The sequence below is a fragment of the Typopeltis vanoorti genome, chromosome 9, assembly GCF_054136105.1.
Source record: "Typopeltis vanoorti isolate ZY-2024b chromosome 9, IOZ_Tvanoo_1.0, whole genome shotgun sequence".
NCBI classification, from domain to species: Eukaryota; Metazoa; Arthropoda; class Arachnida; order Uropygi; family Thelyphonidae; genus Typopeltis; species Typopeltis vanoorti.
The window spans coordinates 99,311,828-99,326,437 of NC_143557.1; the positions used below are offsets into that span (position 1 = coordinate 99,311,828).

General features: G+C 34.6%; 1 protein-coding gene across 2 annotated transcripts in view; it reads left to right on the forward strand.

Annotated features, from left to right (window-relative positions):
• The first annotated feature begins 6,174 nt into the window (after positions 1 to 6,174).
• The window catches only part of LOC150103293 (carboxypeptidase B-like), a 42,504-nt gene continuing 34,068 nt past the window's right edge, over positions 6,175 to 14,610 (forward strand). The window contains exons 1-4 of one of the 2 annotated variants that reach the window (XM_090397585.1): positions 6,175 to 6,310; positions 6,801 to 6,898; positions 7,340 to 7,415; positions 13,516 to 13,649. In XM_090397585.1, the coding sequence (XP_090253711.1) occupies positions 6,825 to 6,898; positions 7,340 to 7,415; positions 13,516 to 13,649 (284 nt within the window). In that variant the 5' untranslated portion in view covers positions 6,175 to 6,310; positions 6,801 to 6,824. The remainder of the gene's footprint in view (positions 6,311 to 6,800; positions 6,899 to 7,339; positions 7,416 to 13,515; positions 13,650 to 14,610) is intronic. The other variant, XM_090397586.1, reaches the window with a different exon arrangement.

Here is a 14,610-nt window from a genome sequence, read left to right on the forward strand (position 1 = left end):
CATGTGAATTTGTGCACATCTTTATGTTGAAATATGTCAATAGTAATAACTAGTCCGTGTAGCAAAAGCGCTTTTTTGAAATTGAAATAAATATTCAGTTTCAACTTGCAATATCTTTTGTCCTTCAAGCGAGAAAACTGGAAATTATATGAATAGGAACAGGATTATTTAATTACATGCGTTTTATAACTCATGGGAATAAAGTTTATTAAATGAAGGCGAGCCTCAGTGTTTTATTATGTGCAAAAATGATGAATACCAGTTGGTTCATAAACCTCATCTTGAAAAAGATGACCCAACTAGATGGATTTGGATGTGAAGGCTACAAAGTCTATATAATGTCTGTTAGATTCAGCAATCAATAATAATCATTAGAAACATTTATCTGAATGTTATCACTTTCATAGCAAGATTTGATCATGCAAAGACAGCGATCTATTGGTTTAAGTAAAAGTCTAAGTAGTACTTCCAAAAAAATATTCATCATCTGTTTTTTTTTTTTTTTTTTTAACGATATCCCGGTTCCGTTGTCATTGGGGTTTTTATGAGAGGACTCGACACAACTTCCCCTTTGGATTTTTTTCTTTCAAAACTGCAAATATATGAGGAAATACTACAGAATTTTCTACTCCATCTCCTCAACATTAACACGAGAAAAATGTTCAAATTAAAGTGAATCGATATATGAAAATATTCCACAGCGACCAAATAAACGCTTATTTTAAAATCAATGACCCATATAAATCATTAAGTACATACATGTGATAATCTTTGTGTTTCCCGAACTACTATTGCTTAACCACTGTTTATTATAACCGAGTTCTTGTTCCTAGTTTGGCAATTAGTATTTTTTATTTTGTTTATTATCAGAAAATGTATAGTAATTAAAATGAGAGATGAATGTGGAAGCAAAAGAAAAGAAAAACCTTTTAATAAATAGCAGTTGACGCTTCATTCATAATTTCTAACGAAAAGCTATAATATAAAGATATGTATATACAATCTATATTTCTTGCTTATGTATATGTATTACTTATATATATATATATATATATATATAATTATATATATATATATATATATATATATATATACATATATAGTTTTATGAAAAAAATTGAATGACTAGAACCGAGATTTAATTAAAAAGGTTTTAATATAAACACACTACTAGTTTCGGCCTGTAACAGCCTTCTTCAGGTGACATTATAAAAGAAAAAACACTAAACATTGAGGGTTAAAAGACTATGAACAACATAGACAGTCTTTATACATAATTAGCATGAAAACGTTGTAGTTGTATTTGAAGCTGTTCTTTCATTTGTTGCATTGTTGCGAGAGTGCATGCTTGCTGCATCACGTGAACGCCAGTACATGATTACAGCTGAATGACTATCTGGGAGGTTGTAGCTTAAGTTGTTATTTAGATGAACAGGATTGAAGATGATTTCTCTCGATTCCACAATTTTTCTCTCTATTTCGTCACTGCAACGGAAGATGTTAGTAGATTTTTCCCAGCAGACTTTGTAACTTTGGTTATCATCATTAGGATTAGCCGAGAAAAGGATATGACTTGATAATGCACTTTCTCGCTGTCTCTTGTAAGTAATGTCTCTCATGTGTTCTTCCATACGCATTTCGACAGATTTGTCTGTCTGCCCGAAATAAGGAATATCGCAGTCACATAATATTTTATATACGCCAGGGTATTTGAGTTGATGATGACAAGGTTTTGGGTGGCTAATTAAGGAACGGATCTTTGGAAGTGGAGTGAACAAGGTTCTGATATTGTATTTTCTTAGACCTTTTGCTAATTTTTGTGAAACTGTACTTATGTAAGGAATAGATATATTGCCTTTGAATCTATTTGTTTCTTCTGAGTGATGTCTAGAGGGATTAAGAAGGAATTTGTTAATGATTTTCTTGGAATATCCATTAACTTCGAAAGAAGTTTTCAGATGGTTTATTTCTGTAAGCAGTTCATTTGGATCATCAAGAAGAGAACGGGCTCTATGTCCCAAGGTGGAAATTATTCCAAGCTTATGAGGAGGGAAATGATGGGACTGACTGTGCAGATATCTGTTGGTATGTGTGGGTTTTCTATATATCGATATTTTTAGTTTACCAGAAGAGCGAGTCAGTTTGACATCAAGAAAAGGCAAGGAATTATCCGTTTCAAGCTCAACAGTAAACTTAATACTTTGATGTCGGCTATTGAGATGTTCGAGGAAAACCATAAGGGATTCATGTCCATGGCTCCAAACAATGAATTAACGAACAACAACGTAACTGCATTGCAACGTTAAGATACGTATTACTTTCATTGATTAGTATATCTTTTTCTAAGTAATTTTATTCTCATTTTAGTATTTAACTGTGAGAGATTGAATAAGAAAATATTCAATAAAAGAATATTTGAAAAAAAATTCAGTTAATATAAACTTTTAACAAATAATACAACATTAGTGTATATCTTTATAAATATCTAAAAGCGAAACCATGCCATGGAATCCAATTCCATTCGATGGGATCAGATGACCTTTGTAATGCATCGTTTCATCTTGTGTTGTCGTTTTATGTTCTCTTCGAGAAAAGGTAAATCCTTACACTCTACTTGTGACGAACATTGCTATGTAATGTTTAGTTTTTTTGAAGAAATGTTTTTTTTTTAATACAGCCTCACAAAGTACATGAAATTCATTCTAAATAACTATTATTCAATTTCAATTGGCAGATTTACTTCGTATTTTCTCACATGTCCTTTGCATTGTATCTAGGGAGGTGTTTCTTCGTGAATATTATTTCAAAAGCTATGTGTTGGTTATTCTATGTGACTTTGGACCGTCCTTTTACATATTTTTTTTAATATCGACAGACGAATGTGACGTCACATATACTATACAAAGTTATCACTGTATGTGTGTATATGGCAGAATTCAGCAATTGTTCAACGTCCAACGTCGAAAGCAACTCTAGCGCCTCCTTTCACACTTGTATCTTCTACAAGTTGCCATGGTTACAAGGAACGGAGCAGTTACTGATGGCATGTATGATAGTCTGTATAATATTGTTACAGTCAAAGTAAGGGCCATTTGCCATATTCGATTTATGTAGAAGATAGTTTGCCTTAGTCCACTTAGCCTGCAGATGACGTTGTTTCGCGCTTTTATTTTCTCTTTTACTTTACGAATATGATTTTTGTAGGTCAGACTTCTTTTCAAGTTCACTCCAAGGTATTGTGGATGAGGATCATGCTTGACTGGCCTACCACAGAAAATGAGGTTGAGTTGGTGGTATGCTTTGCTATTATTAAGAAGGAAAGGTGTGGATACTGTTTTGGTGGGTTTGGCTTTAGGTGAAACTGCTTGAAATATGTCTCATCTCCAAATCTCTGTTCAGGATAACCATCCAGAGAATCAAAAGAAGGCGATTGGTGGAGTATTGTCATGTTATCAGCATACATATATTTGCTTGATCTTGTTGAGGGAATATCCGAGATATAAATTTAAAGAGTTTGAGTCAAAACAGAGCTCTGAGGAAAGCCCTTCTAAAGGAATCTCTGTCTTTTTTCCTTCCTCCAATATAGGCCCGAATTTTTCTGTTCATTAGCATGGATTCTAGGAAGTGTAAGGTTGCTTTGAATTTTATGCTGAACTGAGCTTTGAGAACAAGCATCTAATCTAGAATGTTACACAGGCCGATGTCAAGTCAAGTCAATGAAGATATCTCCAAATTTTAATTTCGTTCGGAAGCCGGCCTAAATTTGAGTTGATAAAGCCAAGACCTGATTACATCAGTTTTCTAACAGGCCTAAAGCCAATTAGCTCTACACAGAGCCCTCTTGAGATACTTTTAAGTATGATTCTTTCTAGGATCTTGTAGATTTAGCATAGAAGGGCAATTGGGCTAATGTTTACAAACAAGCCAGGATCTTTCCCTTGCTTGGGAACCGCAATTATCAATTATCTCACCAGAGGGCTCGCAGTTCTTCAGAGAAGATAATGGTGGAGAACAGTACATTCTCTCATTCCTTTCTATGATGGCCATGCTGTTTACGGAACTCGGGTAGAAGGCTATCGACTACATCGACTTTGTTATTCCTGGCAAGTGATAGATCTTCCTGGATTTCCAATGTTGTAATTGGTCTACAGAGGCCTGAAGTTTCAGGGCTTGAAGCTAAGTTGTTTTTTAGAATAGTTTGTGTGTCCTACTTTCCACTGTAATTAATTTGATTCATTTAAGAAATAGTTTTTAACATCATTAGAGAATAACAGGATATTATAAATCCGTAATTATGTCTAGGATTATCTGATTAATCGAATTTCGTCAAACTCGATTAATCAGATAATCGAATTTGAAGTGGAAGAAGTTTTGAAGTTTACCAAAGAACTCATAAAAATACAGCTTCCGTGATCGGAGATGTGGATTGAAAAGGTTATATTCTTATACGCTGGCTTTCCGATTAATTCTGAAATGTTTTTGGTTATAAAGTTCATCAAATTCAATAATTTCGTTATGAAATGATGATGCATGATAGTAAGCTAGAGAAAAGGTATGTAAGTCATATTCATACCAAATAAAAAACAAACAAACAAACTATAAAGGTTACTTTGTGTCCTGGAATGGGATGTGAAACGAGTTCCTTCCAGCAAAAGGACATTGTCGATTCCTAATGAGCTGTGGAGAGTGCTGACATCATTGTCAAAACCACATACCACTGTAGTCCTTTTTGTCACAAGTCCTATACGAGTATTTATTATTATTATTATTATATGACACCTCCAGGGAGTCCAAGGACTCATCGATGGAGGGCACCCACACCACAACTCTCAGTCCCCAACAACTACAACGAACCGCAACCAAACCAACGCCATCTACCGTCCACCATACCACCACTAATATTTTCATGGACAATCACCAAGATCCATATATAGCTCTTTATATTTAAGTAACTTAATGGTTGCACCTGTTCGGAAACTCGTATAGCAGAGTATAAAGTTCTTTTCGCTATACACTTTGGTATTAACTCGGTCTAGCTACTCACTGATGAAGCCTCAAAAAAGGCTGAAACCGGTCTGGGTAGTGACCTCACCACCACAATGTAATAACAGCATACATTTCCTAGGAAATGTGTTTTTACATTATGGTAAATACCTAAGAATAGTGATCAGAACTTTACCGACTTTGCTGCGAGATTTCCGGTATTGCACTACGTGCTGGGCCACTTGCATTTAGCGGACGCTTAGTGATCGCCGATACTTTATAGTTTACTATACTATATTCGGCAAGAAACTCTCTGATTCCAATCTTTGAGTTTCTTATTCGGTTTTAAAACAATGTGGGATTTAATATCCCCTTAATTTAAATAATGTTTTTGTTGCCGAAATGAAGCTTATTAGCTCTTTATATTTAAGTCTTCATTACAAGATTGCTAATTTCTATAAATGCAAATTACTTCAAAATAAGAACAACAAGGTAACTGAATTGCAATCTTTATTATGGTATATATATATATATATATATTATTCCTATTATTATTATTTCATGACACCTCCAAGGAGTCCAAAGACTCATCGAGGGAGGGCACCTATGCTACAACACTTCGTCTCTACCACTTCCATCGTCACCATCACTTCAGCACCATCTATTGCCCACCACTACCACTAATTTTTTTTGTTTGTAAATTGCTTGTGTGCTGAAGGGCTGATTTGTCTGTATGCGGGAAAAACCCGAGATTCGGGAAGAAAAAAACTCTGCTACATCCGTATGAGATCGGCTAACTCACCTTCAATTGAAAACGTCCATATAAAGATTCCTCCTGTCATGACGAGAATCGAACTTAGGCCTTTTCCAATCGAAGGGCGCAACGTACCGTCGTTCTTTCAATTGCGCTACGGAGGCGGTCATTATTAGAATAATATAATTACTATAATTATTTATTAATATATCTATTAATAATTAATATTTAATAATTGTGTTAAATGTGATTATGAAATAATAATTATATATATTTAAGTAACTGAAAAAACTTTTTTTTCAATTGATAGGAACTTTTTAGAAATAATACTACCTTAGTGTATATCTTTATAAATCATGTGATAACCGAAGCCATTTCTTGGAATTTAAGATTTTATTCGATGCTATCAGATGAACTTTGTAATGCATCTAGTGGTGTCGCTTTATGTTCTGTCCGAGAATAACTAAAAACCGCACTGTAGTGCTTTTCAATGTTTCTGTGTGATGTTTGTCTTCAGAATATATCGATTGAAATATCGAAAGAAATATTTCTCTGGGAAAATAATTTCAACAGGTACGTGTTGCGAATTATGTTTCTTTAACTATATATACACGTTTTGTGTGAGTGTGTGAATGTGTGTGTATATATGTTAATGATGAAAAGTCCAGTAACATATAATTAATTTTTACCCACAATGTTAAAGAATGTAATGCATGTATTTAGATTTTGTGAAGATTGAAAACCAGAACCTAACTCTTAGTCCATTTTACCTCTCTCGTTCTAATTTACCAGGATATTTGATCCGATTAATCTATGTCATAGCAAAAGCTGTAAAAGCGTAAGAAACAAAGTCTTCTTACAATATTATTCTACTCATTCTCCGGTTTTCTTTAACGGTTGAATTTAAATATTACAAATCTTAATATAAATTCATCTTTTTCCAATAAAATACAATGTCTCCAGTTTAATAGTGGACTAGTTTTATTTTTAAGTTTCTAAAACAAACAACAATCAGTAGTTATTAAAAATAATTGCTTATTTCGATTTATATAACTCTGCTAAGGATTTGAATAAATTAGAAGAAATAATGAAAGCCATCGTATTCTTATTCTCAATCATCCAGCTCACTGCAAATGAGAAGGAGGAGGAGGAGAAAGGCAGGTAAGATATACTTCCTTCAAGAAAATTATTATTTAAAGTACCATTGTAATACATTGACACCCGAATGTAATTTAAAAGAGTTCAAATAATGACCCACAGAGCAATATTTATTCGCATTAGAAATTATTTATTTCTGTTAGTAATGATTCTTTCTTTATAAAATTAAAATCAGTAAAAATAAGCAAACCATTAAATTCGAATAATTAGAAGTTTGGTTATTTAAAATCAGTTAATCTAGAAATGTTAAATGCAATATATAAAACTTTATAATTGATAAATTTTATAAGCTTAATACAAAATTATATTCGGACTCAATTTTATTCTACTATAATAACCTGATCATATATTGTAATTCATTGATTTTTCGGTATTATTATTAAGAAAATTAACATTAACCAAACTAATGAGGAATCAAATACTTATAAATGTGTTTGTTTTCAGAAGCAAATTAATAAAGGTTATCCCAAGGAATTCTCGAGACTTACGAGTACTTCAAATACTACAACATGATGCAAGGGTAAATATTCCCATTTCAGTTTGCACTCCACTACAACAACAAAAATAAAAATATAAAAACATATTAGCTTTGCAAATATAACTGCTTCCGTTGTTTTTTTTTTTTTGTCTAGATGGGCGAAGCAAGAATGCTTTTCATATTCCCCGTTATCTGTAGAGGACAATGTAAGGATAGCGTGTTAATGAGCTATGAGCTCTGATCATTCCAGGAGGGTAACAGAAATAGCCGAGCCTCAGTTACAACTTCATTGGCTACATCCATTACCCTCCCTGGGTACCCATTTTAGTCGCCACGTAGAAATGCACGGCATGCAGTGGAGCTTTTATTAAGTAAAGCCAACTCTAAAAATTAGGACGATCTCGAAAGACTGTCCAACTCAGCGTTGGCTCCACTCGGTGATGGGGCACCCCCTCCCACCACCGAGCAGAACCGCTCATATTAAAGGGAAAAGCATCCACCGAAAAAGCCCCTCAGCGGGCCGTGCCGGAGTACACCCTCCCATGAGACTGAAAATATGCACTCCCACGCAAACCTCCCGAAATCTAAGCCCCCCCCCCCTTACCGGGAGCGAAATTTTCTGGAAGAAACCTGAGAGAGAGCGAACTATCAAAACTCAGCGTCCATTTAGTCGCCTCTTACGACATGCTTGGATTTGCATTGGTTATATTTAAGTAAAACCAACTCTAAAAATTAGGGCGATCCCTAGACCTCTCCATAGTGGCCGAAAGACCGCCCAACTCAGCGTTGGCTCCACTCAGTGACGGGTTACCCCACCACAGAGCAGAACCGCTCATATTCCAGGGAAAGGCATCTACCAACAAAGCTCCTCAAAGGGCCGTGCCGGAGAACACCCTCCTCGAAGACTCAAATTGCTCCATCAAGGAAAAAAACCTTTAGAGGGCAAAACTCAAACTCTCGAAACTCAGCGTCCATTTAGTACGACCCGGCAACCACACGGAGATACCAAAACTCTTCTTCCGTATAATTCCTTATAATGACTGGCTTAAAGGGGCGAAGCAAGAATGCTTTTCATCTTCCTCGTTATCTGTAGAGGACAGTGTAGGGATATGGTGTTATTGGGCTATTAAAGCTCTGATCATGGCAAGAAGGTAACAGCAATATCCGAGCCTCAGTTAGAACTTCATTGGCTACAGCATTGCCATCCATTACCCTCCAATCGTATTAATCACCGCATTTCACGGTCGATTCTCTTCTGGCCAACTTCTTACGTCCTTATCCTTATAAGGACTGGCTTAGAGGTGCGAAGCAAGAATGCTTTTCATCTTCCCCGTTATCTGTAGAGGTCAGTGTAGGGATAGGGTGTTATTGAGCTATTAAAGCTCTGATCATGGCACGAGGGTAACATCAATAGCCGAGCCTCAGTTAGAATTTCATTGGCTACAGCATTGCCCTCCATTACCCTCCCAGGGTTTTCGTCTCATAACCTATTCAACCCCTTTTTGAACTTCTTCCGTTATATGTAGAGGACAGTGTAGGGATAAGGTGTTATTGAGCAATTAAAGCTCTGATCATGTCAGGAGGGTAACAGCAATAGCCGAGCCTCAGTTAGGACTTCATTGGCTACAGCATTGCCATCTCTTACCCTCCAAGGGTATTGAAATGAATGAATCAATATTTATTTTTATATATATATATATATATACTGTATATATATATATATATATATATATATATATATATATATACAGGGTGTTCGGGATAAATTTGAAATATTTATAATTAATTATATTTTTCCGTAAGTTACATGTATTAACACACACTTCTCTTCATTTAAAAGTTTGGACCCTTCTTCATTCATATACAAGATGTCAGAAAGGATGGATAGCTGGAACCCACCTGAATCATGGAAGAGAATAACTTGTATCATGATGATTCGTGCCCGCCATCAAAATAAGGATATTACGACTGCTGCCCAATGCTCCCTGAATACAGTAAAAACAATCAGGCATGAACTAGAGACTTGCAATGGTGACTACGAGGATGTAGCAAGAAGAAAGATCCCTAGCAGACGATCTGATTGCGTTCGTACAGCAGAATTCCTCGCAAATCTGCAGGAACAGGTGTTGAAGAACCCTGGCATTGGAATTCGGGCTTTGTTCGTGGAGTTGCTAACTGTAGTCAAGCCCTGGATAACAAGAGTAGCCAATGGTAGGCCGTATGTATGGCAGCAGGATTCGGCCCCTTGCCACACCTCTGGGAAAAGTCAAAAATGGTTGTCTGAAAATTTCTACGACTTCACCAGTCCAAATGTTTGGCCTCCAAACTCCCCAGACCTTAACCCCATGGATTATTTTGTATGGGGCGCAGTTGAAAAAGACACCAATCGCACTTCCAGTAATACAAAAGCCCAGTTAATGGATAAAATTAAAACAGTTTTTGCGGCCCTTCCCAGGGAGACTGTAGCATCAGCTTGTTCGAGGTTCCGAAGCAGAATTGAAGCTGTGATCGATGCTAATGGTGGTTATTTTGAGTAAATCTTGTTGATAGTATTGTAATTAACTCTGCCTGTAATGTTTTTTTGTCAATTCATTAAATTTAATAGATACAAAGAAGATTTTCTTTTTCCTTACGAAACTGTCAAATTTATCCCGAACACCCTGTATATATATATACATACCAAATTATTTGGTAACGGCAATAGCCGAGCCTCAGTTAGGACTTCATTGGCTACAGCATTGCCATCCATTACCCTCCAAGGGTATTGGATTGAATGAATCAATCACCGCATCTCACAGTCGATTGATTCTTGAACTTCTTTCTTAAGCTCTTAAAAGAACTGGGCGATGGACTGAGTCCTTGACTCTTTATCCCGTCATCGGAATGAAGAAAATCTGTGTGGATGGAGTATTATTGAGCTAAAAAGCTCTAGTCATGGCTGGATAACGGCAATAGCCGAGCCTCAGTTAAAACTTCATTGGCTACAGCATTGCCATTTGTTACCCTGGAAGTCCTGAAAAGGACTTTTTTTTCAGTATCCCGCTCTCTCTCTTCTTTCGATAAGGATATTAATATACATATTTGAATTTCATCTTGTAACTAAGATGGTGTTTACATATTATTCTTAGTTTTATTAAAATGTTTTGAAAAAATTTAAAGTTGTGTTCTAATTTTAATTAAATTTATTTACTTAAATCAAAATTTTAGAGAACGCTTTAAATTTTAGAAAACTATATTTAAACATGGAAGTCAGATGCCGAATGCTGAAATGCTACGTGTGACCTATTCTGCTCCATGGAGTTAAAACATGGACATTGAAGGCGACAACCATCAAGAAAATCGAAGCCTTTGAGATGTGGCTATACAGAAGAATGCTAAAGATATCATGGACAGAAAAAATTATAATAGTTTCTGTCCAACTGATAATTATCAATGAAGATGTTTTAAAATCCATTGGCAAAGCTAAAGATCTTGTACAAATAATCAAAAAACGAAAAACATCATATCTTGGCCACATCATGAGAAACAGCAAATACCAACTTCTTCAAACTATTTTGGTAGGAAGAATTGATGGCAAAGGAACTAGAGGAAGAAAAAGAATATCATGGTTTGACAACATCAAGACGTGGACAGGAAAGAGCAGTGCACAACTGCTCAGATTACCACAAGAGCGCAGTTTGTTCGCCAAGATGGTCGCTGATCTTCGATAAAAGATAGCACAATAAGAAGATATTTAAACAACATATAACATATTTATATTAGCATAAGAGATATTGTAAACCTACTTTTGTAATAAACTGTAAATCTTAGTATTCAATATTAACATAACATAACAAATAACATTAACATGATATTTATGACCTAATGATACTTAATATAAAAAAATCTGATTTGGTAGTGTTAAATGTGTGAGTATGATATTTCTGTGTATAAATATTAGAAGGAGCGCTCCCCCACACAATCCATTCTCGACGCTACTTAATCCTTCATCAAAACAGAGTGCCATCTACTGTCTGTATTTTTTTCTTAGGCACTTGGGCTGATCTGCCTCTATGCCAAATGAAAAAAAAAAAAAACATTTCCAGACAGGAAAAAATATTCAACTTCCGAATGAAATGATGTACATTGCGTATATCCTATCTTTATTCTATTTTATTCTATCGACAAAAGCTTACATAAAGATTCCTGTTATCACACAATCGAATTAGCCCATTTTCAATGGGTAGCACAGCACACCGGACGCTGTTGTTCTTCCAATTACATTATAGGCACTCTTAGGTTTGAGTTTTCAGTCTTTATGTTTGTATTTGTTGTTGAAGTGTTTAGATAACACTAGCTTACGTTAGCAAAATTGAAGTGCCAATATTTATTTTAGCTATTAATTTTTTTATTTATTTCCTAATTTCAATTTCTTCCAAGAAACTTCCATATATTTCAACTGAATTCTGGATTTACGTCCAAGACGTGGTGATATCATCTGATTATGGTGTTCTCAGAAATATTGCACCTTGCGCTGTAGTTCAATTTTAATTCTTGTCATTAAATTACTCTTTCGTAAATTCCGTTATTAAAATGCATTCATTTGTAGAAATTCTTCCTTTTTACAATTAAAATTAAAATGTTCAAGTCTCCATCAGAAGGAAGTAAGACCAAAGGTAATACAGAGTAGCTTGAAGTGGAGGGGTGGGCGGTGTTTTCCTTCTTTGTAGAATGAGAATAACTTTATGCAGGAAAAAGGATGCCAACACCACTATAATACACTGTCCTATTCATCATCCTCGTTTTAAAATCCACAATTTCATAATAAAAAACAGATTGCGTTTATTTGTTTCACTGAAATTAAAAAAGCTTTATAACATTTATTATAAGATATAAGCATACATATTTTAAACAATCATATTATTACTTAAAAATTAATTTTGATATTTTTCACAAGAATGAACTTTTTTTTTTTAATAAATCAGGTTTGTGTTTTAAAATTTCTTAAAACTATATACAATTATGCGAAAGTTGCATTTGGTATAAATGCATGCTTTCAATGTTTCGATTTTTAATTTTTTTTTTTTCACTGATCCACATATTCTTCACTAATGAAAATACTCGTTCGGGGGGCATTAAATCCGGAGAGACATAAGCAAAATTCAGTGATATTTAAATTGTTGTTAAAATATACATATTTATCTGTGAAATATTTAAAATTTTCCACTCATCCACGTTGGCAGGACTCGTCTTTTTTTTTTCTTTTTATTCGCCATTCTTCGTCTTTTCACTGGTGAAATAACTTTACAACATATACACACGCACATCATCGACGCAGCCATATATATATACCACGCCGCTAGAGAGTGCCGGTGAAATGATAGTTTCATGACCGTTTTATTGACCGTGTGCTGCACGCCAATATTCAATTTACTATTTCAGTTCAAAAATAAAGGACAAAATGGCCATTTTAGAAAAAAAATCTAAAGGACATAGCAGTGAAATAAAGGACTGACCTCTTAAATAAAGGACGTATGGTCCTTTATTTAAGAGAACATAAGAAAAGAGAACAGTCAGAGTCAGTCGTAAGGTCTCTCGAGACTTTATACCATACAGATGTTCGATATCTCTTGCATGCATTTTCTAAAGATAGTTTTTTGGTCACCATTCATCGAAATAGTAGTAATTACAATTACCTTTCCCTCTCCTCTCTTTTAATTCTGCTAGGACACAGCCAAATATCACTACACCTTCTAGAATAATTTTTACTCCTCTTGCATTGTCTCCACTACTGTATTTTGGAACAGTATCGGCTCTTATGTATCTTCAGGCTTATTAATCCAATCTTACGAAGTAATTTCTTTCTTTTCTACTTTCTGCTTATCCGTAGTATGGTGTATTATAGGTAACAACAACCTGCCATCTCTAGAATTTGAATTATTATTATGCGGTAGACGATTTTCATTATGGCCTCCATCTTTTTAATGGAGGCCATAATGAAGTGATGAAAAGATAACTTGGCGTCTTCTCCCATTTCCCCTGAACTCGCTCATACCTGAACTATTATTAATGAAACAGTGTGAATCTACAATTAGTAATATATTACAAAATTTATTCCAGAAATAACAAATATAACTGAATAAATTAGTTTTCTTTATCGTAGCTTGACTTCTGGAGTGATCCAGAAATTAATAAGGAGATCATGATTCGTTTATCAGCCATCGCAGCTGTCAGTACGGAGAAGCAATTAAAATTAAAAAAGATTCCCTACGAAGTCATTTTAGAAGATGTCGAAAGGTAGGAGTAGTTCTGTAAGTTTTTTAAATAATACGCATTATCATTTTTAATCAAACGCATTTCTATCCCATTTGTAAAAAAAATATGCGTGAATACAGGAAAAGTTTCATCTTCAAATGCATCGAAAGAAGTCTGAAAAGCAATCGTAATTTATGCGTTTATTTTGTTTTCTTCATCTCATCTAGAAATGAAAGAGTAAAATTGGCAGAAAAGTTTAGTATTTTTATGATTTCTACATATCTGAAGCACAGAGAATTGTTATGCGATCAACAATTGTACTTACACAAAATGATTATATTCTAAACATTCATTCTTTCCGAAATGGACCATCATAGGAATGAGAAGTAAATTTCCCTTTCAAATGCCAAATGATTCCTAAAGTAAACTATAAGAACTATCTATCGTCATTGTATAAATATTATTCAAAACTTCTTAAAGATTGATGGCCATCCAATCTCCACCCTTTAAAGTCAACGAGAGCTGGATCAAGGCCATCAGTGATTTCGGAGGTATCCTTCGAGGAATGCACGAGAAACAAGACTCATGATACGTAATTCAAGACTATACATTATTTTTAAAATAACTCTACGGTTGGTTTTCTTAAGTGGAAGCTTAAAAAACAGGTTTTCGCAAGTGAAAATTCTACTTGATTGTACCACACATCGACTAACTTTGGGAACCTGCTGTGACGTAAGATGGTCTTCCTTTTGGTTGAGTGGCTGCATGAAAGTAAACACCACTTCCTACTATTTTATTCTTACCTACTATTTGCATTATATGCATATGTACATATCTGCATACATTATTATCATAAAGCATATGAATCTCCGTTGTGTGTATGAACAATGAAATAGAAGGTGAAATTCTACTTTACAACTTCCGTGCTAAACTTGATTAGATATTTCTTATATATTATGTATTTATAACATATATTTTACAACACATAATGTCATGAAATTAA